Consider the following 22,477-nt stretch of genomic DNA (forward strand, 5'->3'; position numbering starts at 1 on the left):
CCATGGTGGGAATTGCCCTGAAGTCAGAGTAGGGCCGAACAAAAGACCTTGGGAGTCCTTCCAGTGGCATTTGTTGCTGTAAACAGTGTTGGAGCCTACATTAGCTGCAGCAGTTTTCCTGCTTTGCAAGAAGACTGGCTCCAAAATCAAGCAGTGAGTGTGGGCTTTGCCCTTGGTTCATTTTTTAAGCTTTTTTCCAAGGAAGGAAACCTTTTCACTGAAATGTCTTTTGCACCGTTTCTTAGCTGTCTTAAGAATTCTGAACCTCGGAATTTTCCCCCTTGCCAGTTTTTCTACCCAAATCTAGTCTCAAAAGCCAAAGTCTTAAGAGAGTCTGTGCTGCAGTCGCACCCATGGTTGTGACCTGTTAGCTGTGCCAGTCACTTGGTCATTAAGTGGAGCCTTCCCCCATTTCGGCCTTGGCTCTTCTGGGCAAAGCATGGCCAATGTGGTGCATGTCTAGCATGGAGCTCTGGCTGCAGAGACGTTCCCATGCTGGGGGCTCATGGAGCCAGAGTTTCTCTGCAAAGTTTGGGCAGCAGCTGTGGAACAGAGAGAAAAGACCTGTGTTCTCCTGAATGCTACTAGCTCTTGCAGAAGTTAAGTTTATGATGGAGCTGGAACATGGCAAGGCAGCCAGGTGGCTGGCTTTCCCCAGCCCGTACACAACGAACCACCGATGGAGGTGGGCCAGGAACTGGCTAGCCTCTCTGGTTCCCAGGACTGTTTCTCTCACCGTGAAGCAGGTCAAGCTTGTCTTCAGGAGGAAGGCAGAAAACGGTCATGCTGCCCTCCTGGATCACAGGAGGGTTGATGTTGGATGCTGCAGTGGCTTTTCCTCCCAACTCGTGGCTTTCTCCATTCTCAGAGAGGGGTGCAGTGCTCATGTCCTAGGAATGCTGTGCTTTCCACGACAGCATGCTCGAATCCCGATCTTGGCTCGTGTGCAGTTGTCCCAAGACGTCTCTGCTGAACATCCCACCCTGTCAACCCCCGTTCTGTTTCTCAGTTCAGTTTGTGTTGGGAATAGGGGTGATGTCTCCTTCTGTGTCTAGATTTGCACTCAGCAGCTTACAGAAGAGAGGGTTAAGGCTGTTTCCTTTATCGGATCCTGGAGACTCATTCCATGGCTGAGAGCCTGGGTACTTTTCCTCTCAGTGCCTGCCACTGTTGACTTTGGAAGGCCCTGAAGTGACAGGTCCCATTCTGGGCAGTTGTAAGGGCTCCTACTTTTCGATTACTCTGAAGAAGTGGGAGAATGGGGTGGGAAGGAAACGTCCACTTAATGGCCTTCTGGCGGCTCCCAGCAAAGCAGTTTTGGTCCAGGTTGGCGATGCACAGCTCATGAACTAGCACAACAGCAGCTCTGTTTCGGATGTGCTTCGCGCTTGTCTTGCACTTCAGAAGTTTTAAGCCCTTTACACAGAGTGACAGAAGAGGGACCTCAGAAGGAGGGGTTGTTCTGCGCGTGCAGAAGTGTGATCAGGGTGAGACTGGTCTTGTTATCCCAAACCCTCATGCCACTTCGACTGTCAGGATCTGGGTTTCTTCACTAATTCCCCTGTATCGGTGGGGTTTTCTGGGAGGGCACACCAAAAATACCAGAAAACCACTCAGGTAGCTTCTTGCCTCTGCTAGTGAGCAGCACTGTTCTGGCCAGTGATAGCAGTGAGGATGAATGGTCCTTTTTCCCATTGCTCTCCTTGTATTCCCATGCCCAGGTTTACACATCTTCACTCCCGTGAAACAGAAATGCCAGGCCTAGCTGAGGTTGAGCTGTGCTTTGGTTGCTGGCCAACATGAGTGGGAAGTCATCCCGTGTCAGTCCAAGCCTCCCACCTCCCTTGCTGTTTCACATGCACTTTGGATTATGTCCAAAACTGGTGTCTCTCAGTGTCCATAGTTGCTTTCTGGGTCTCTCAGGTGGATTCTGAGGGTTTGGTGAGTCCTTCTCCCCCTGGGAGATGCGGTGGGAGCTGCCTTGGAGGGGTTGGTGCAAGCCAGGCATGCAGTGGGGGTGGTGGGTGGCAGGAGGGGAGCGCACGTACGTGCATGTGCTTGTGGCAGGGAACGATGCAGAGACCCCCTGGGACTATTCAGCTCGTCTCCTACACCAAGGGGGTGGAGAATAAAGTTGACAAGGCCAATTTTGAACCATGCAATTTAAAATTTAAATATCAAAATGCAAATGATACCCTCCTTGTCTTCCCACCCCCAAATGCCTGTGTTTTCTCCTCCAAACTACTTGCATGCCAAGGTCCTTGCACTAAACTCCGTCCCTCTCTGCAAGTACAGTACGGAGTGTGATCTCACTGGGCTTTTGATATCTGGCTCATTACCATGACAACCCACTCGCATGCCACAGATATTTTCTTCCCTTTTGACTCCGTGGCTGTTGTGCCTGTTCATCGGGAGCAGGGAAGATGCCATGTTGGCAGCTGTGAGCAGATGGGGTCGGATTATTATCATTTATTCCTCCCACCCGCCTTCTAGGAGGGGAGGATTTTTTGCATTTTAAACACTGCTTGCCGTTGTCATGTGTCCGCGCTGGAAGGAGAGCGCAGCCTCCAGGCGGGGGGGAAACAGGAGCTGCGTTTGCAAGGCTGTAAGCTGGTTTCTCCGGCACGGCCGGGCCAGCTGTCGGCTGCTTCGAGAGACGCTGTGCCTGTTTTGGTCCCCAAACGGAGCCGGGCTGCGCTGCGCTGCAACAGGTTGCCTGCGAGACGGCAGGGCGCCGAGCGGCACGTGGCACCTTGCCCTCGCCCCTCCGTCCGCGGGAGGCCGTGTCGTCCTGCCGGCGAAGCGGGGATCCCCGCCGGGTCCTCGCCGTCCTGGGCGACGAGGGCGTCCTCACGGTGGGACGCGGAGCGGCCGGCGGTGCCGGCTGTGGCAGGCCCGGCCTTGCCGCGGGACCTCGCAGAGCCCTTCAGCAGGAAAGAGGTTAACAGGAAAGAGGCAGGCGAGGAGCTGACTGCCAACTCCAGACCCCGCTTTGAGGTGGATAGCAGCTGAAAGCCCTACGCGCAGCGCGAGAATCGCCATATAAGGCCAGGACGAGCTTCAGATCCAGCCTCTCGCGCACCCCTGGCTGGGCCCTCTCCGGAGAGCGCCTGCAAAGCCCCGCCGGGCTGCGCGCGGAGCCGCCGGCTGCAAACCCCCCGGTCCGGGCGGGCGTTTTGGGGGGCCGAGGCCCCTTCGCAGCACCCGGCGGGGTTGCACGGGCTGAGCCCGGCTCCTCGGGTCCCCGCAGAGCTGGGTGCTGCCCAAGGCAGCGACGGCAGTGAGGAGAGGAGCAGCGCCGCGGGCTCGAGCCCCAGGGTGCTCGGCAGCCAGCAAGGCCTCGCTCTGTGTTTAGACTCGCTGTCTGGGGAAGTAAACACAGGTTCTTCTTAAAAGCGGCCCCTGGCTGAACTCTCGTCCCCAGCCCCGGCACTTCGCCCCCTCCCCAAACTGCTCCAGGGGAAGAAAATTCCTTCCCCCTGGCAAAAGCAAAGCTGAAATTGTTATCTCCTGGTAGAGGCTTGGGAGGGCTCTTGCGGGGCCCCAGTGTGCAGGGACGAGCGCGCACACGGCCTGCAGACCCATGCTCCAAGCCCACCTCCCCAGGCCGGTTCCTTCTGGTGGGTGACTTCAACCCGAGCCCTGCCTCGGAGGCACAGCCAGCAAAACAAATTACGGGAGCCGACCATCGGCATCCGTGATGAACAAGCAGGGGGCTGACGGTGAGGAAATCGGTGGTGGGGCTGTGGGAAACGGCCCGGTGCATTTCCCACCGGGGTTGAGTTTCCGCACACCCAGCCGTGCACCTGGGAATGTCTCCTCTCTCCTCCCGCACAGCTTCCCGGGCTGGCAGGGAACCGCCGCTGTCGTCTCCGGCGAGCAGGGAGTGAGATCTACTGCCGAGGCAGAGTCGTACCGGCAGATGCCAAGGCCATGTTTGCAGGGCACCGTTTGTGCCTCCGTACCTCTCTCCATAAAAGCGGGAGATGCTTTTTGGATAGCAGGAGACTCCAGGGAGCGAGTGAGACTTTGGGGTATCTTCCCTCTATTACTTACAGGCTCCACATCCCCTGTAAGCAATAGAGGGAAGATGCCCCAAAGCGGCTGAAAACCCTGCCTCCCTGCTCGGACAGCGCAGCCGAGAACAAGGAAGGAGAGCGCTGGAACCACGGCGCTCACTGATTTAGGGTGCGGCAGACTTGGCCGTCATGGGCGGGTACATTGCTTAGCTGCCGTGCCACATCTGGAAAACGGGAGTAAGTGCCCTGTGCTGCCTTGCAGGAACACTTGGGGTCCGGGCACAGTGCCGACAGGTCCGTGGGCTCTGCAGCAGTGGGGAGCTGGGCACGGTCCTTGGGCAGCCCGTGGTCTGGTTGGGAACCGCAGGAGATGCCTCAGGGTGGAGCAGAGAGAGCCTAGGAGAGAGGGGCGACCTGCTGTGGGGGAAAGGCAGAGGATGGGGTGACAGTTTTTGCTTTTCCTGAGGTGTGGGGAAGCAGAAGCATGGGCTTCTGCTCTCCTTGCACGGGAGACTGCTCCACTCCATCCTTCTGCAGAGCTGGCTAAGGTCGTTTTCAAGAGCCTTTGTCTAATTTAATAAATCCAGGATGCTAAGCCTGTTAGATGATCTATACGTGTAATAAAATCTGCCCACTACACGGCTCCAGTCCCATTGCGGCCGTATCGATAGCTTTGTGTCTAATGGCAAGAAGCCTGAAGCGCTCATTAAAGCAGTGCCGTTGTCCCCGGCCCGGGCACGCGGCAGCCTGGAGGATGTTGGGGCGGGCTCGCCGCGGCATCGCCCTCCCTTCCCGCTCTGTGCAGCACCGAGACGTGCGCCCCGGCCGCTTCTGACCTTGGCCGACAAAGCCGGCCTGGTTTTCTCTGCATTATGTGCCGTTTTAGCTCGGTTGCTGTGACCGACCGGGAAGTGTAATGTCGCTCCCTCGCAATCCGTGGCCTGGTTACGATCCCGCTCTCCTCCTGCCTCGAGCAGCACCAGCGGCTGTGCTGGCTCGTCAGAGGTGGCCACGTCCCAGATGCCGGGTGATGGATGAAGCTTTTAGCGAATGGAGCGGACGCCCTTGCAGAGCACTTAGGAGCGCTCCGAATAAGCAGCACGCTCCCTCATCGGCAGCCATCCTCATGAATATTTTAGCTCTGAAAATTAACATTTGTCATGAAGCATTTACTGAAGCAGCATGGATTTTTCCTCTGCAGACCTGCCAGGCTCCCTCTGAAACTAGGGCAGCACTGGAAACCTGTGGCAAAGCAAACCTGTACCGGAGCCCTTCTCGGTGCAGTGTTTGTGCCGTCGCGGCGGGGTGAGACCGTGGTGGGGAGCCAGCCTTGATCTTTCCTTGCAGGATGGCTGAGCCCCAATACCAAGGCAACCGGCCTGCCGTTGGAGAGACAAATGATTTTTTTCCCCTGGTTCTTGGCAGAAAGTAAAATGTCCCTTTTGTTTGGTTTCCTCCTCCCCCTACCCCCTCGCTTTCCTTTAAATGTTGTGTTCCAGATTTCATCAACCCACATTATGTAATAGCTCTGGCAAAATTGCATGGGCACTGGCTGTGTCCTTCAGAGATGCTGGCGGAGCTGGGTGTAGATCGGTCCTCACGAGCTTGACCACAGAGTTACCTGCTGCTGTCTTGTGTACAGTGCGTGAGCGAACCTCCACTGTCTTTTGGATCAGGCATCGTTGGATGCATTCCCCAGCGATGGGGAAAATATTCGGAGAAAGCCAAGCTTGGACCAGAACCCAGACTCTGTGGCAGTCCTTACTCACTGCTGAACAAGAGTTTTCTAACCTTTGGAAATTCTTGAATCCAAAAAATCCTGTGTTCTTTCCTCAGCCTCTCAAAACCATATGGAAAGGAGGGTCTAGAGCAGATAAATCCCATTTTCTTGTTAGATCAGCCCTTTGCATCTGAAAGGTGTTCGTTGTTTGTGTAGCATCCAGGACTTTGTATTCTCTTGCAGCAACGTGTGGTTCTCCTCTTTAATACCTCGGTTGTGATTTCTTCCTGGGAGCTTGTAAGAGATTTTCTTTTTTTTTTCTCTCCTTTGTAACTGTTCCTTCCCCCTCCCATGTTATTTATTCACACACTATGGGGAAGCCAGGATTGGAAATGAGATATGGAGCATTTGGAACTGAGCCCGGTGGCCATAAGTAACTCAGGGCCTAATTGAAGCGATTTGGTGGGTCTCTGCCCATTTGCCATGGGAAAGGTGCCCAAAAAGAAAACGCAGCTCCCAAAATAGACTCCAGTTAACACCCAGAGAGCAGGGTGAGGGCAGGACAGAGCTACAGGAGATGGCTGCATCTTCAGAGGTGTTCACACCAGGCTAGGGAAAAGCGCGATGGAAGATCCTTGCTCTGAAGGCTGACAAGATTTGGAGATGCTCCAGCTTGCTGGTGTCAAGGCTTACGGGTGTCCTGGTTTGTGGTCTGGAGAAATCCTTGGGAACGAAGTGCAGATATGCAGCACCTTGCCATGAAGCCCATCCTCAGCACTGCCTCTGCAGAGGTCCTCCTGCTTGAGGAATGCCCGACCTGCCTTGCTGCGCTTGTGCCTGCTCGTGCAGGACCGAACACTGCTGCAAGGCTTCCCGTGGAGGTCTGAGCCCTCGGCGAGGGGGCAAGTGTTCAGGCGCAGGAGCTGTGGGGCTGGGGGAGCAGGGCACACGCAGCCCCTGTCCTCTGCAGCGAGGCCTGCAGGGATCCAGCAGGAGAGGGATGGAGCTGCAGCCCTGCCCGCTAGTGCACATCCCATGCCCGGCTCTGCATGACGTCTGGGAGCCGGCCAGCAGCGAGCGGGGTGGACAGAAACGTGGGAGATGATAGAGCTTGGTGTGTTTAAGCCTGCTCTTCCCCAGCTGTTGGCTGTAGCCTCTCGCTGTGGATGTGAATTTGGCGGGGTAGAAAGGACCCATTGCCTTGAAATCCCAAAGGCATAAAAGCAGTAGTAGGAGTTTCTTTGCTATAAGGTGGGGTTGTTGGAGTCATCGGACTCTACCTATCGAGTGTCCTGGTGACATGTGTGGGCAGGGAGCAAAGCCGCTTTGTTTAATTCCCTGAGAAACAGAAATTGGGGCACTTTATTCCTTTCCTGTTGGCTGTGACGTTTCCCTTTCTCTGGTTTCAAAGAAGATGGAGCCCTATCAGGAAATGATTCATAGCTTGCACAAGGCAGAGAGGAGGTGGGGAAGAGACGCCGCCTTCTCTCCGACGCTGCCATGCGTCCTTCGCCGCGGAAAGGCTTTGTGTCTCGTCCAACAAGCTAGCCTGGGAGGCTGCTTGAGTTACACCAGGGGAAAGCACAGCGCAGCGTGACTTGCATCCCGGGTACCCGGGAAGGAAGGGGAGGAAGAGTGCGTACTATAGGTTTTGCGCTAGTATCGTGGGGGATGCTGCGAGCACGTGTGTGTGTAAATATGGATCTGTCATACCAGAGGGAAACAGTAATGCAATTGTTTCTTGGCTCCGGTTGCTCTGCTGATAGTGGCAGCGTGGAGAGCTGTAGCTGCTCATGTGGTGCGTGTGCTTGCTGCTCCGCTCCGGCGCGCTGCGAACAGCCGGGCGCCGCGGGTGCATCTGGGGCTCCCTGTTCTTGCTTGGTTGGAGAGGGCTCCCTCTTGGCACGCAGGGAGCCCTGCTTTTTGCCCTGCTCAAAAAAATGGGGTTAATTCTGTTTCTAGGCTGATGTATCCTGACGTGCTTCCGCTCCTCCGCCAAGTTTTCCCGACTGAAAGACATAGCCGGGCACCAAACCCAGTCACGGGGCGACTCTGTGCCCTGGGTCCCATGGAGAGCAGCAGGGGAAATGGCAAAGGCCGGGCCAGGCAGGCAGCAGGGCCGGGGTCCCCGTGGCGGGGATGGCCGAGGCAGGCGGATGGAGGCAGGGCTGAGCCCTGAAGGTCCACCCTGCCTTACCCGAGTGCAAAGCCTTCCTTTGGCCCTAGGGTCGGACCTAATACACATGCTTGTGTTCAACCTTGTATCAAGGCATCTGCTCTTCAAAGGCTTGGTTGGAATCCCTGCCCTGTTATTGCTTTGGCGTCTCTGCCCTTTAACACCTCCCCTTTTCTTTTGCATTTATTTATTCCCTTCCCTTTCTGGTTGCTGGAGCCACGCAGTCCTCACCTGGCCGAGGAGCAGCACAGGGACCAGCATTGCTTTTATTTTCCTTGCAGCCCCCAACCCACAGAAAACCTGCGTTCAAGGAGGGCACCGGGAAGGTGTCCACATGCCTTACTGCGGAGTCCGTCCCGTCTCCTTTGCCCCCGCGCTGCTGCCCTGCGGCGTTGCCTCCCGCCTCGCGTGACAGCCACAGGGCAGGCTGGCGACAGCCGGCAGCCCAGGCGCGGAGACCGTCTACCACCTCTTATTTCTTAATGCTGCGGCAGGCCAGGAGTCAGGGACCAGCAGTGGGTAATCGCCACCTCTCCGGAGGCCTCTGTTCGGGCTCCCCGGTTGTTTTTGAAGCGCTCCCGGGGCGCCACGTTGCTTTAGCCCAGGGGCGGGTAGGTCCTTGCCAAGGGTGCTGCATCTCGGCCTCTCCTTGCACGGAGTTTGCATTTGTTTGTGTCTTTCCCCCTCATCGTATTTGCATTTCGCTTTGCTTCAAAGTACCTGTTTTGGCTCCGAGGAAGGGAATAAACAGATGTAAAAGAATTTAAATAATTCCCGAGCGAGGCTGTTTGCCTGTCAGGTTTCATCTCCTCCCAGGAGGTGTGGGGCAGCGTGCGGGGCGCCTTCGGGTGTCTCCCCTCGGCTTTGGCAGCTGGGGGGTTTTCTTCCCTCTTTCACTCCTGCTTTCAGCCGGAGAAGGCGAAGGGAGTTATCCGTGTCCCCGAACTGCACCCCGCAGATCAGGCCGGACCCACGGACAGCTTGGAGAGCTCGGTTCATGCTCAATGTGGGCTTCAGGAACCATTCCGATGCCAGATCTTTTCGGAGTGCCGTTGTCCATGGCACGGGGGGTTGGAGAGGCAGCGGAGGTGGGGGCCGACGTGGCGGGCTGCTCTTGAGCGGCGCAAGATGCACGTTTTGGCCATTGCAAGGATGGGTGTGCAGCAAAACCACTTCAGAGAGCCGGCCCGGTGGTGGGAGCCGGCCCGAAACCGGCTGCTCCGCTGCCGGCGTGTGTTGGTCGGTCTGGGTGTGAGCAACTGGGGAGGCTGCTCTGAACTCCGCCGTGGGGTTAAGGCAGGAGGAGAGGAGATAGATACCTTCTGCAAGGAGCTGTCTCCTCCTGTCCTGCTTGCTTTTGGCGTGACGTGCCAAATCCTCACTGTGCTTTGATACCCGCGATGCCTCCCAGGGGTTTTAAGGGTGCACGTGGTAAGAGGGAGGGAGTCAGTGGCCCAGGGTGCCCTTTGGTGAATCGGGTGAAGCCCTCATCCCTCTTTTTCCATGTCCTGGTTGCATTCCCTCGTGTAAAAATGCTCCGGGTGGGGAACAGGGTTGAGCCCACGCAGTAATCCAGAGTTTTATGGTCCTGGAAGCCTTGGCTGTGCCAAAGCCAAGTGAGACAAAACGTTTCTAAGACTCCACTTGGAGCGGGAGAAAGTTTTTCCGTAGGATTTTTATAGCTACCGGAAAGCGGGATTTTATTTTTGTTGTCTAAAACAAAAAATCCTCTTAGGAATCGACTTCCTGTGGCACCGGGTGAAGAAGGCAGGCTGCGCTCGGGACGCGACGCGGGTTTGCGCTCGGCTTTTCTTGCCCTTCCCCCGGCAGGATCTGGGGACACCGCTGCCAGTTTTCGGAAAGAACAAAGAGGTTTTGGTGTCGCAGAGAGAAGGCTGGCCCCTCCGCCGGGCCCCGCGCCGGGCTGGGCGCTGCCACCTCCAGCCTCCCCCGCTCCGTAGGGCCCTCTCCGCGCCGTCTCGGGACACTCTCCTTCCTTCCTTGATCGGTCTCGAGGCACGGCCGCACTAAAAGCCTTGCTCGCGGGGAAAGGGGGACCTTTCTCCTGCTCTGCAGTCGGGGGAACCAGGGGTCTCGGGGGGCTGAAGTGCATGTCCCGGGGTCGCGGGCTGGGGCTGTTCCCAGCTCCCCCCAGGCACCGCCAGGCTCCCTTTTTTGCACCGCGCAGGCCGCTTTTGAAGGTGTTTTGCTGGCAGGGGAGCTGGTTTCCATAGTAAAACCCTCGGCAGCGTCTGCCAAAAATAATTCACCCCGTTGGCCTTGCCATCTGGAGGGCGCGAGGAGGCTTCGCCGGGGGCGAGGAGGCGCCAGCGGAGCTGGTTTGGATGCCTGCTCGGTGCAGGGCTCCTCCGCTCGCCTTTTCGCCTCCCTGGCGAGGGTTCACGCGCTGCCTGGGGAGCTGCGAGGGCGAGCGGCCCCGCTGCGGAGCCGGGATCGGTGCCTGCTCCTGCCGCAGGCAGGTGCCGAGGAGCGCTGTCCCCATGCTGGGACATTTTGGGAACCGCTCTGGCACCGTGCTGGGGGGAGAGGCAGAGTAGGGGACAGGGACGGAGCCTGCGGCATCCCTGGTTTGGGGAGAGGAGGGAGGGCGGGCTGCAGGGCGCCGTGCCGCCGGCAGGCGAGAGGAGGCCGGGCTGTAATCGGATGAGCCCGAGCTGCTCCAGATGGACCCGTCAGCTCTTGTCAGCGCTAACACGTCTCGCAGCCCCCCGCCGCGCTCCCCTCCCCGCTCCCCGGGCAGGGAACGTCTGCCAGGGCCCAGCCACCTCCGGCATGGGGACTCAGGCCAGCGGGTTTGATCTGCCGGGAGCAAGGGGATCATTCGGTGGCCACGCGAAGGGACTTGGTGGCTCCTGTTGCTTCCTACTTGATCCTCGTTCGGGGCGGAGGGGCCGTGTGTCCAAACCCGAGCGTGCATGCAAGAAATCCTCCTCCCCGAGGTCAGGATCCTGCCACCCCCGGGGCAGCGTGGCGTAAATCACAGGCCCTCGCGGCGGGGGGACTTTGCCCCATGGCCGGCCGAGCAAAACCCTTGGCAGACACCTCCTGCTTTCTCCCCAGATCTGTTCTTTCTGCAGTAATGCTGCCAGGAGGCACCGCCGCGTTTGCAGAGCCCGTCAGATAAATGAAACCCCTTTTGCACGCCACGGTCCTTCCCCGCGGCCCAGCCGAGCACTTCGGGCACCTGCTTAGGCAGCTGTTAATGTGTGGGCCAGAGGGCTGGCAAGGGGAGGCACCGGCAAACTCCACGTTTCGTTAACTTTAATGGGAAAAACCCGGCGTGTGTGTGTGTGTGTGTGCGCTCATGGCCTGGCTGGCTGCTGGCCCAGCCCGATGAAAAAGCAGATTCGCCCCCTCTTCCCTGCCACGCTCCCCCCTTCCCGGCCTCTTCCAGCAAAGGTCAGCCCCGGAGCAGTGCAATGCTCCCGCGTGTAGCTGTGCCGGGCAAACGCCATGACACAGGGCGAGACGGGGACGCGCAGGGCAGCCCCAGCGTGCCTGCGCCCCCCGCGGAGGGGCCGAGCGGGGTCTCACTGCTTTTTCCACCCCTCCTGGGCTGCCATGGGGCAGCGATCCTTTCCCAGGCATTGGGAATAGGAAGGGTCTTGTCTCCCTGGCAAAAGCGGACCTGGATGGGCCGGCTGGGGTTGTACCCACTGGTTTGTATCCCCAGGGTTTTGCCGGCACGCATGTGGGGACCAGGCCTGCCAAAACAGCTCTGGGCACCTGGCCTGGCCTGCGGACAGTGGGGGCAAAGTGCTTCTCTGCGGCGGGAAGGGCAAAATCAGTCCCTGAGAGTGCCAGGTTTGCAAAAGTCTTGGTCTGTTGGGTGCCACTGTCCCAAGGAGGGGTTTTAGGACTGAAGGTGAACTCTGTGCTCATCTGCTCTTCTCTGCTTAAATGCTCTTCCTTTCTCCTTCCCCTTCCAGCCAACAACCCTCCCGCAGGGCACCATCAACATGAACCAGTGCACGGATGTGGTGGACGGGGAGAGTCGGACGGGGCAGAAATTCTCCTTGTGCATCCTGACCCCAGAGAAGGAGCACTTCATCCGAGCTGAGAGCAAGGAGATCATCAGCGGGTGAGTGGAGATCCGGGGGCTGAGCCACGCTTGGGGCTTTTAGTTCAGCAGGGAGGAAGAGGAGGGTGGGTAACACCATGTCCAAGCACAGCCCCACCATAGCTGTGGCACTACCTACTGAGATTGATCCATGTGTGATGGGTCACGGCGACCACACGGGGTTTTTTGCAGCTTCTCCCCAGGTTTGCCCTGGAGGCAGAGGGGCCCTGTGGCCCTGCTCAGTGGTACCAGGGCTGGCAGCCCTGCTCGGATGCTGCGCAGGACGCTGCATGGGGCTCTTGCAGGGCTTTGCACTAAGCTCACCTTTTATCTTCGTTGTGCACTTTGGCAATGGAAACCAAAACAGCCGCGCTGGCCAATTTCAACAGGGAGCGTGGAAGCTGCCTGGCAGAGCGTGCGCTGCACATCTGGACAGGTCGGGCACAGATGCGCTCCCCGAGGAAGGAACTGGAAGGCATAAAGAGATTACGCTGCACATGTGTTGGCAACTGCCTGCTACAAGGGCGATCCCAGGGGCTGTGTGTAATTGCTTCCTCGCGGTCAGCCTCGGTTTTCTCCTCCTTTTTGGCAAGGACAGGTTTTCTTTTCCCTTCTCCGCTCCCCTGCCTCTTGGACCCCTGCAGTCACCTGGTGCTCTGCAGTACAGCAGGAGCCTGTACAACCCCCTTGAGCTGCCAGATTTATGGTGTGAGCATGAGCACCGACTTCAGCGGAGACCTGTGCGGTGGTGGATGATTTAAGCCCTTCCTCGGTGCTTAGTGCGCGTGCTCAGCCTTGCCTGCTGGGCTGGAGCCTGAGGCTTCCCAACATGCCGGACACCTTATAGAGCCAGTGATTCAGAAAGCTCAGCCTCTTTTAGGAGCCTTGGCTGGGCCCCAAGGCTGAGATGTTCTTGAGTCACTAGTTACTTATGAAGGCCACCATTTTCAGGTCAGTTTTGTTGTCTGCCATTGGGCAATATCCTGCTTACTGCAGCAGAACAACAGAGGCGTTTACCCGCGGGAGAGAGCTGAATTACACTGGAGCGTTTGTTGAATGTTTGGAGAGCGCATCTGATGCCGAAATGCTTCTGGGCTGGCCTTGGCAGCTTTGGTCCTAGCAAGGAAAAAAGGAGCTATTTACTAGCCGAGGGAAGAGGCTCAGCTGCAGGGTGAACGCGGGGATGGGCTAGGAGATGATCTGTGCCGGGGTGACTCCTGCGGTAGCCGGTGCTTTTACCGCGGTGTCCGATCGTGCGTCCCACCTAGGGACGCTGCTGGGCACAGGTTTCTGGGGCAGCTTTGTGGTTTGGCAGGTTCAACGCATTTGGTGTCCTTGCAGTTTGGTGCCGGCCTCTCTGGAGCCCCTGAGCCACGCCAGGACCCCCTGTTCCCACACCAGAGGTGGTCTGGGCAGTCCAAGGGCTGGCTGTCCGACCCTGAGTGTCACACACCACCAGGTCCTCATCAGCGCCCCCGGGGCAGGCATGGCATCCTCGGGGCCATCTCTGCTCTGTATTTATTCATGTCCTTGTGGCAGCCTTGTCTTCGCAGTGTCTGTCTATTCTCTGCTTGTTCTCTTCGGAGAGGGAACATAGAGGGATTTGGTTACCAGCCCACCACCCCCCAGTCCCAACTGAGCATCTGACCTTAGAGGAAGATTAAAATATCATCACTCTTATGAGTGCCTGCCACTGGGATGCGGTTGCTCAGCAACGCCGAAGATTAAGTCACTCGAGAGAGCAAATCCCAGTAGATTTCCCAGCTCCAGGTGTTGGATGGTGACCTAGAAACATCCTTGTCCCTCGGTCTCAGGCTTACATGGGCTCGGATTGAACGCAGTGGTGGTGAGGGTGCTTCTTGGGCTCTGAGCCCATCAGCACAAACCAAAGGATGGTGATGCTGCTGCTGTTCAGCTGCGAGCATTTCCCGTACTGCTCCTCGTGGATCACATCCCTTCCTTGCTCCGGACAGGACCCGGCACCTTCGCTTGGTGTCTTCCTCCCAGGCTGCTCCACCGCTGAGCTCTGCTCTGATGCTGCCAGCAGAAAAACACCCGGCTACAAATGAACAGAGCGAAAGGAGAGGCTGGGGAGCAGAAATTTTATCCGAAGGGGAAGTTCAGTGATTCAAAATTAGTTGACATTTGGAACTAGAACAGAAAGCTAAAGGGATGAAACATTTTTCCTGTTCTTCCAGAAGCATGCCATCTTCTCCTCTCTTCCAAACCTTGGAACGAAAGAATTTGGTGCTTCCTGTTGAAATGATTTGTATTTCCAAGCATTCTGTTTGGTTGTGACTCTCATTTTAGTAAATATTAGCTGAAATAGGCATTTTCCTGCAGAGAGCTTGGGAATTGGCTCGGATGTTTACTTTTCATATATTAAAACTTCCCTGTGATGTCCAATGTTCTACTGAGAAACTTGAATGCAGGCGAACCCCCTTCTCCCCTCCACCCTTCTCAGCCATGACGTGTGCCACGTCGGGCAGGCAGACCTGTCTTTCCGGAGCCGGGATACCAAGTGCCTGTCTCGGCTGAGTGCAGGCATGAGGCAAGCATGCTGTGGAGGACCTGGCTCTGGACAGGTGGTGGGATGAGGTGGAGCAAATTGGCTAGTGAAGCGGTAGTGGCTGTAGTTGCGTGGTCCTGTTCTCCTCCAGTCCCCTGGTTTCATGGTGCACACGCTGCACTGGGGCATGCTGAGGAGAGGGTGCGAGTGCCTTGTCCGTTTGCTAGGGACTCTGGCGCTTTATTGAGTCCTTTGCCCTCGTGGGCGATGGTTGCTGTTACATATTTAAAAGGCCTTCAGAGATTGCTTCTCCCTTTCTTGCCCTGCCAGTCAGAGGAAGGGGTGGGAGAGTGTGCTTCTGCCGTAGGCTGACCAGAGCCATCTACCAAGGCTCATCCCGCTCTGGGTCTCGGACTCGTATCTGCTCTGCGGGATGTTCCTGTTTTCCCTTCCCTTCCCAGAGAATCAGCAGCCTCCCACGGCCTCTTGCTGAGCTCTGCTCCCCTGACCTGGCCCTGCCGCGCTGCTGCTTCCCTTCGTCTCCATCCTCAGGCTCCTCTTTGCGCTCCATTACTCCCCAAAACATGACAAAACCGCCTCTCTGTGCCCTGCTCGGCTTTTCCTTCTCCCCCATGTTCCAGCACACAGCTCAGTCTTTTGTTCCTGGATCCTGCTAGCAGTGCTGAGAGGGAGAGACATTGCAGAGCAAGGTGGGGCTGATTTATTGTTCATTGGCCCAGCATCGTATTTTGAAGCAGTGCGTTTGCTTCTGACTGCAAGCATTAATCATCCTGAAAAAGTCCCGTTCTGGTTCCGAGCCAGACGAGTTTCATTTGCAGTTGCAGCACGACAGGAAGATTTCCCCGGCTCAGGGAGAATTTGTTTTACGCTCGTTGCATGCTTCTGGCATTTATTGCTTAACCAAAACCCACTTGATGTGGTCATCTCAAAACTCTTTACAACAGCGTCATGCGAAGTGGGGGGAATAGGAGAGCAAAACATGAAAATCTGAAGCATGAAAATTTTCCAGCAGTCCATGGATCCTGATTGAGTTAACAGAGATACCCAGGCAGCTCGTCAGGCCATAGTGACAAGGCATAGGAGAATCCACCAAACAAATGACTTGTACAATGGCTGGACTTCTGAATGCCAAGTTTACCCTGCCTTTTCTTAGACAAAAAGGCATTGTGTGCAATGCATTGGTGTTAGCATCTCTGAAAAGAGAAGGTCCTGCCAGGGAGGATCTGCCTGCTCTGATAGGATGCTGTTGACGAGCTCTCTGCTGTCTTTCAAGATCCTTGAATTCCTGTCCCTTGTCATCCTTGTGCACTGCTTCTCTCTTGGAGCAAGCAGCGTGTGAGTCAAAGCAGTCCTGGGGTTGTCCTGGAGCTGTCCCCTGTCCCTCCTCCCTCCTGTCCTTCCTCAGAAGTTGTTTTTCCCCTGAGATGTGGTTGCTGAGTTTTGGGGCAACTTCTGGGTACTATTTGCCCTGTTGACCCTAACCAACTTGGAGAGGTTGAGTTCTTCTGCATGCCAAGTTCCAGCTCGGGGGACTTTTTATGGCCAAGTTAGAAATGCCTGAAAACTGTGGTTAGTAATGGAAATGTTGATGCCTCCCAAATCCCACACAACACAAGCTCCATCTCTGGAGGGCAGCTGAGAGGTTTGCTTGGAAGGGAGAGGTCTGAAGGAGGGATGGGGCTGTGTCTACCTGGGTGGCGTTGCCAGAGGAGTCCCCACATTACAGGGGAAGTAGCTTTGGGATCTGCACCCATGAGCGATGTCTACACCCCATGCTTGAGCATGAGCACCACTCTCATCCCCTCCCTGCCTTCCCTCTTCACTGTCCTTCGGCACAAACCTCACCTTTTGCTCTTCTTTGCTCACAGGTGGCTGGAGATGTTGATAGTCTATCCGAGGACGAACAAGCAGAATCAGAAGAAGAAGAGGAAGGTAGAGCCCCCAACTCCTCAGGTAACCCCAGGTGGTGATCCACCGCGACCTGGTCCCTCGTGACCCCAAAGGGGAACAGTTTGTCTCCTTCTGCTGCTTCCACCTCGGGCCGCAGCATTGCTCGCCTCCCAGGGAAGATCTCCCCCACCATGAGCCAGGCTGACACAAAACGTGGGCTGCTGGCTGCGTTTGCAGAGGGTGAAAGCAGGGGAGAGAGCCAGGGCAGCAAGGATGGTGTGAATTAATTTCTGGATGTCACTTCCCAGGGTCACATGCTGCTCCTTCCCTGACTTTGAGGATGCATGTGCTGTGTTGGCTGGTTAGCCTGGTCTGAAAAGTCCTGCAGCAGCAGTATTTAAACCCTCTACCCACCCTTTCCCATCTGGGCTCTGCTCTCTCTCGGAGTTGCTCGCAGTACGGATGGGTCTCTCCTGGTCACCCTTTCCATCTAATCCCGTTCTCTCCAGGCAGGCTGTATGGGACAGGGTTTGCGGGCAGCAGTGATGAGGCTGGTGAAGGTGTGCGGCCAGAGGAGTGCAAGTGCTTAGGTTGAGCAGGGCACGTAAGGGAGCCGCGTGCCTGTGTGTTTTGTTCTCCAGCTGCCGTCCTCTGTCCCCGCTGCAAAATGGCATCAGCGCTGTAACACGGGCTCTCCCAGCCGCGGATCGAAGCGCCCCAAATGGTCTCCCTGGGGCGTAGGGGTGTGCGTGGCACGCGGTGGTGTCTGGGAAGATGGGCAAGGGATCCTGGCCGTCCTCGGGCCTTTTAGGCAGAAACATGCTGAAATTCCATAGGGCTCCGGTTACCCCGTTTGAGATGACCCCAGAGATAATGGGAACGAAAGGAAAATGCTAAAGGCCAGGGCTGGGCTGGGAGCTTCGGGACTGGAGCTGTGCTCTCCAGGGACCCGGCGATGGCTTCGCGCTCGCTTTGACTATAAATGGTAAAAGCCGGGGCCGGCCGTGACTCACTCATTCCTGCCAGGCTCCCACATGGCCGGAGTGGGGGAGAATCCCACAGATTTGGAATTTGACCCCGAGGCCGCGCTCGTCTGGCTCCGGGGCTGAGAACGGCCGTGTCCCCGGAGCAGCCTGACCTCCGCGTGCGTGTCCTGCCGCTGCGGGCCGGCTGCTGAGAGGGGCCGGCTGGGAGAGCTCATCCGGCCGACCCGCGCTGCCCTGCCTGCCGCACCGGCGGTCGGAAAGCAGCTTCAGGCCTCCCCTGGCCCCTGGTTTCTGGTTGGGGGGAACTGTTGAGTTTCCCTAGGATTCCTCCGTGGCGAAGTCCTCAGGATTGTCCAGGTGCGCGGAGGGCCATGGCTGGGTTTTGCATGGTGTTCATCTGAATCAAGTTAGCTACACCAAGACCTTCTGGACCATAGGGAAAAAATGGGGAAAGAGCATCATTTAGCAGGTATTATAAGTCTTCTGAGCCACCTCCTGCCAAAGGCTTGGGCTGGTGACAACCCCTCAAGCGCTGCGGCTCCAGTGATGCCCGGGGGAGGCACCTCCTCGCTCCGTGGCTGAGACCTGACATGGTACGAGTTGCTCGGCCTCTTCTCCAAGCCCGTGAGAGCTGCCTCGCCGGCGTGCCACGTCTGGGTGTGCGGGGAAGCTGGCGTGGCCAGGCAGGACGCGCAGCACCGTACCCGCGAGCGGGGAGGGACGGCGGCGAGCGAGGAGCCCTGCGCAGCAGCAAAGCCCGGCTGGGTTCAGGAGGGGGCCAGGGGGAGGAGAGGGGCACGGAGCCAGAAAAACATCATTCTGGGTTACATTTCATCGCCATGGCAACTTCTTGGAAACCATACAGGATCCGCGCTCCTGAGCACCAAATAAGGGAAGCGGCTGTGGGGAGGCCGCTCGCTCCCCGCAGCCCATGGCCGGGCTCCCCGGGTGCGGGGTCCGGGCGGCGAGAGCCCTCTGCACCCGGACACATCGCCTCGACCCGCGGTTCCCTGCCTCGGCCCCGCCGGCACCGGCAGAGCATCCCTGCGCAGTAGGTTTTCCCACCGGACCGGCTGCTTTTTTGGCTTCCAGCAGCTGGGCAGAGGCCGGCTGCAGGGCCGATTCGGTGCGGACGTGGGCTCCCTCCCGCCGGCACCACGGCCGGGCAGCGGCAGGGGACGGCCAGAGGGTGCCGGGGAAAAAACCAGCACCAAATCGCCCTCTGCGAAATGGCTTCTGTTGAACTTGGCTGCCTTTCAGGCCTCTCTCCCGGTGCCGGCGGAGAAAGCCTAATTTCTTTTTAAAGACGGCCACCCTCTAATCCAGCAGTGGATTGTGTCCGAGCGCCACTCAGGGAGGGATGGACGCCTTTGTGATTTGAAAAAAGAAAGAGAAAAAGAGGCTATTTCTCCTTTTTCTCACTCTTAGGTAGTTTTTTCTGTCCTTCCCTCCTCCCCACAGCGGCAGGGCCTGGCTGGAGCCAAGCAGTCCCGGGCCATCGGGGCCATTTTCAGCTCCCCTCGGCTTTTCCCATCTTCTCGCTGCCCAACACCAGGTTGGGAGCAATCAGTGCAAGGGAAGCGGGGAATATTGTGCTAGCGGGCAGCACACAGAGGGCAGCATTAGAGCCGTCCGAGGAGGTTTTCACCTTGGCTTTGCAAGCACACTGCAGGCTGGGGAGGAGAAGGTTGGCTTCCTCCCGCGGTTTTTGTCGTGCTCCAGGAGAGCCTGTGCGCTGCCGGCATCTGGCCGCTGGCTGTTCCTGGGAGATGGAGGCACGTTTTGGGGCTGAAGTCGCAGCTCGGAGTTGCTACCCTCTGCTTCAGGGCTGGTTTGCACGAGGGCGCATCAGCCTCATACGTGCCCAAACATCTCTTACTGCAACTCCGACTGGAGGTTGGCTTTCAAGACTTCGTGTACGCCCCTTTTCTGAGCTGTTCATGTCTCTGAATGATAAAGACTTAATTTCTCTGCTTGCCTATAGACTGCTTTTCGACCCTCATGTGTCTAATTAAATGCGTATCTAGAAATAATTATGTGGGGGTGTGCATATGAGATATATAAAAATACATATCCTAAGCTGACTACTAGCTTTGGGCTTTTGGATCAAGGAAATGTGGAGCATTTACCTTCAAAATCCTGCTCTGTTAGGATGGTATTTCCAAGGGGATTTTTAAAAAACAGAGGTCAGTTTGCTGCTTGTTGTGGAAAAGGGGGCTTGGCGGGTAGCAGCGCGTGCAGCGGGCACCTGTGGACTCCGTACGAAATCCCCGCAACAGCGCGCTCCTACAGCCAAAGCCTTCGAGGTATGGCAGGAAAAACCCATCAACCGCTCCGCTGCCATGGCAGAGGGCAGGAGCGGCGATGCCCCCACGCAGGGTCTGTGCTGCAGCCGGCAGGTCCTCTCTCGGGCACTGCCCCGCGCCTGCATTTCCCCACCGGGCGTCGAAAGGGTGCCAGCAACTGGGAAGATTCCCACGGTATGGGGACTACGGGGGGAGTTAATTGTCTTTGATTTATTGGTGGCTTTAAGGAAAATTTTCCGCTAATGCAGAAATTTAATATGACAACAGCAAAACAGCTGCTAATGAGCAAAGCCAAACCCTAAAGCAGTTGGGAAAGCTGCTGCCTCTTCCCAGGCATGCGTTGAACCTGGGCTGCCTCTGCGGCAGCCGGAGCCGGCAGCCAGCCTGTGCTGGTGCAAATGTAGCTACGAAAATGGCATCATTATCTGATTTATTCCAGAGCCCGTCATAGCTGGTGATGCATTTAAAATGATGCGTATCGTTTTAAAATAACATAAAGCTCAATGCAATATTGTATTTCCTTTCTAAAACAAACGTCCTGTTATGTAGCCAAAACACCCAGGAGTAATATAGCACTGCTTGGGGGTTTTTTTGTTGTTGTTTTTATCAATGGCCCGTAACAAACCAATTGTGACAAACAAACAACGCAGCTGCTAGTGACAGGGAATGAATTTTCTTCTCCATCTGATGTCCTGTAGCTTGAACGTGGGGGAGAAGGGGGAGAGCTGCCCGTGGCTCTGCGCGAAGTCGCCGCACTGACGTGGTGCTTTGCCGAGGAGATAGCGGCCGGGCGGCGAGGGGCGCCGGGGGCAGGCAAAATGGGAGAGACTTGCCGCGAGTCCTGCGGTGCTGGGGGAGGCTGTTGCGCTGCAGAGATAAGGTGGATTTGCAGCCGAGGTTGGTCTCCCCGGCCCTGGGAGGGTGTGAACATCAGGGGCAGAGGACGGGAGCGGCCAGGTCGCCTTTTTGGAACTGAAGATGTGGAAGAATAAACTGCGGGACGGAGATCGGAGCAGGTGGAGGCCCTGTGCTGGGAAGCGGGTGAAGGCAGATTTTGCAAAGGGGTTTCGCTGGTCATCCTTTGAGGGCGGCTGCGTCTTGCGGGCCGGGCTGTGTGCACAGTCGCGGTCTTCGGGAGAGAGTGAGTCGCAATAAGTAGCTTATGTATCCAAGCCCACGTTGGTGCAAAGAGAAATGTGGAGGTCCCCGGGTTTCGGAGGAGGTGTGAGGACCGTCCCTAGGCTCCCTACGGGGCTGCCTGGAGGCAGGAACCAGCAGACCCGGACGTGCAGCATTAGCGCGGGCGCAGGGCTGCAGGAGGGAGCCGTGCGGAGCTGGGAGAGCCGCTGCGTGGCGCGCGAGGGGGAAGGCACCGGCCTGCGAGCGCAGCCAAGGCCGTTTCCTCGCTCCCCGCGAGCGTGGCGGTTGTGCCTTTAGCTAAGGAAGCCCCGGATCGTCCCTCCGCCGCGCTGGCCTGGCGGCAGGTTTCCCCCTGCGAGCTTTCCCTTGGGGCGGCAGTGCCGGCGCTCTCCCGGCGCAGGGTGGTGGCACGGAGCCGCCCCGTCGGGACAGGCAGGATCGGAGGGGGCAGAGCCGCGTGCGGCCCTTGGCACCGGTGAGGACCCGTCCCTCCTGCGCGGGGGCTGCCGGGCACGGCGGCGGCGGCCTCCTCTAACCCCACTGTCCCCCCCGTTCTCTTTAGGAGCCTGGTCCCGCTAAGATGGCCGTGACCAGCAGCAACATCCCCAGCGCGGAGAAGGTCCCTGCCACCAAGTCCACGCTTTGGCAGGAGGAAATGAGGGGCAAAGACCAAGCAGACGGAGGCAGCGGCCTCAGCCCAGCTCAGAGCCCGGTGCAGAGCCCGGCAGCGGCTGCCAGCTCCCTGAAGGAACCCGCGCTGGATGGCAAAGAAGGTAAGAGTGAAGGGTGCTGCATCGCCACCGGGCAGGGAAACCAGCTCCTTCCCACGTCCTCGTGTTATAGCACCGGGAAGGGGGCCTGGGAGGACTCGGGGGGCCTGATGCTGCAGGGAGCTCAGCACCGCGACACAGCTCCCGCCGACCTGCTTTGCAGCTGCTCCCAGAGGCGGGATGTGCCAGGTTGCCTCCGTTTGGCCCGAGAAGATGGCTCGACCGCTCCGGTGCCGTGCGGGAAGGCGGTGGGGCGGCGGTTGCGTAGCACCCTGGGGCCTGGAAGTGGAAGGTGCTTCCCAAGCAGGGTTTTACCAGCGTCGCCCAGAGGACGTGTTCTCGTGACGTGGGAGCTGATTTATTACCTGTCTGCGGGAAAAGGGCAGATACGGCTCCGTCATGCCTGTGTGAGCTTGCTCTGCGTGAAGCTAAACAAAGACGAAGCTTAAGAAAAACATTTAAATGCCGAAACAGGGCCATTCCTCTGAGCAGGAACAAGCTCTGTGCCGCTCCCCTCGCGATCCCGTCCTTGCGCTGGGGATGGTGTGGGCAGGCAGGCGATGCTCCGGCTGGACCAGGCTGGTGCCTGTGGCAGCCCCACGCTGGCGTGACGCTGCGGTGACCCGGGCCGGGCAGCTGAGCCAGCACAAAACAGCTGTACGGGGAAAAGCTCTCTGCTGGTTCAGCTCCCTGAACCGGCTCACCGCCGTCGGACGAGTGCCCAAGCGAAAAGTGGGTATGTGTGGCGGGGGAGCCGGGCCACCCCTCTGGAGAGCAGCCAGCCAGTAAATTAGTTATAATATTAAATTGCATGCTGAAGGAGGCACAGAAACCTGTCAAGAGCGATGAAGAGGAAGCA

The 22,477-nt window shown here is 57.6% G+C and overlaps 1 protein-coding gene across 1 annotated transcript in view; it reads left to right on the top strand.

Annotated features, from left to right (window-relative positions):
- MPRIP (myosin phosphatase Rho interacting protein) overlaps nt 1-22,477 on the top strand; it is a 109,077-nt gene that overhangs the window by 38,632 nt on the left and 47,968 nt on the right. The window contains exons 4-6 of the mRNA XM_067306190.1: nt 11,866-12,017; nt 16,395-16,479; nt 21,411-21,621. Of these exons, the coding sequence (XP_067162291.1) occupies nt 11,866-12,017; nt 16,395-16,479; nt 21,411-21,621 (448 nt within the window). The remainder of the gene's footprint in view (nt 1-11,865; nt 12,018-16,394; nt 16,480-21,410; nt 21,622-22,477) is intronic.

The sequence above is a fragment of the Apteryx mantelli genome, chromosome 16, assembly GCF_036417845.1.
Source record: "Apteryx mantelli isolate bAptMan1 chromosome 16, bAptMan1.hap1, whole genome shotgun sequence".
Classification (NCBI taxonomy): Eukaryota; Metazoa; Chordata; class Aves; order Apterygiformes; family Apterygidae; genus Apteryx; species Apteryx mantelli.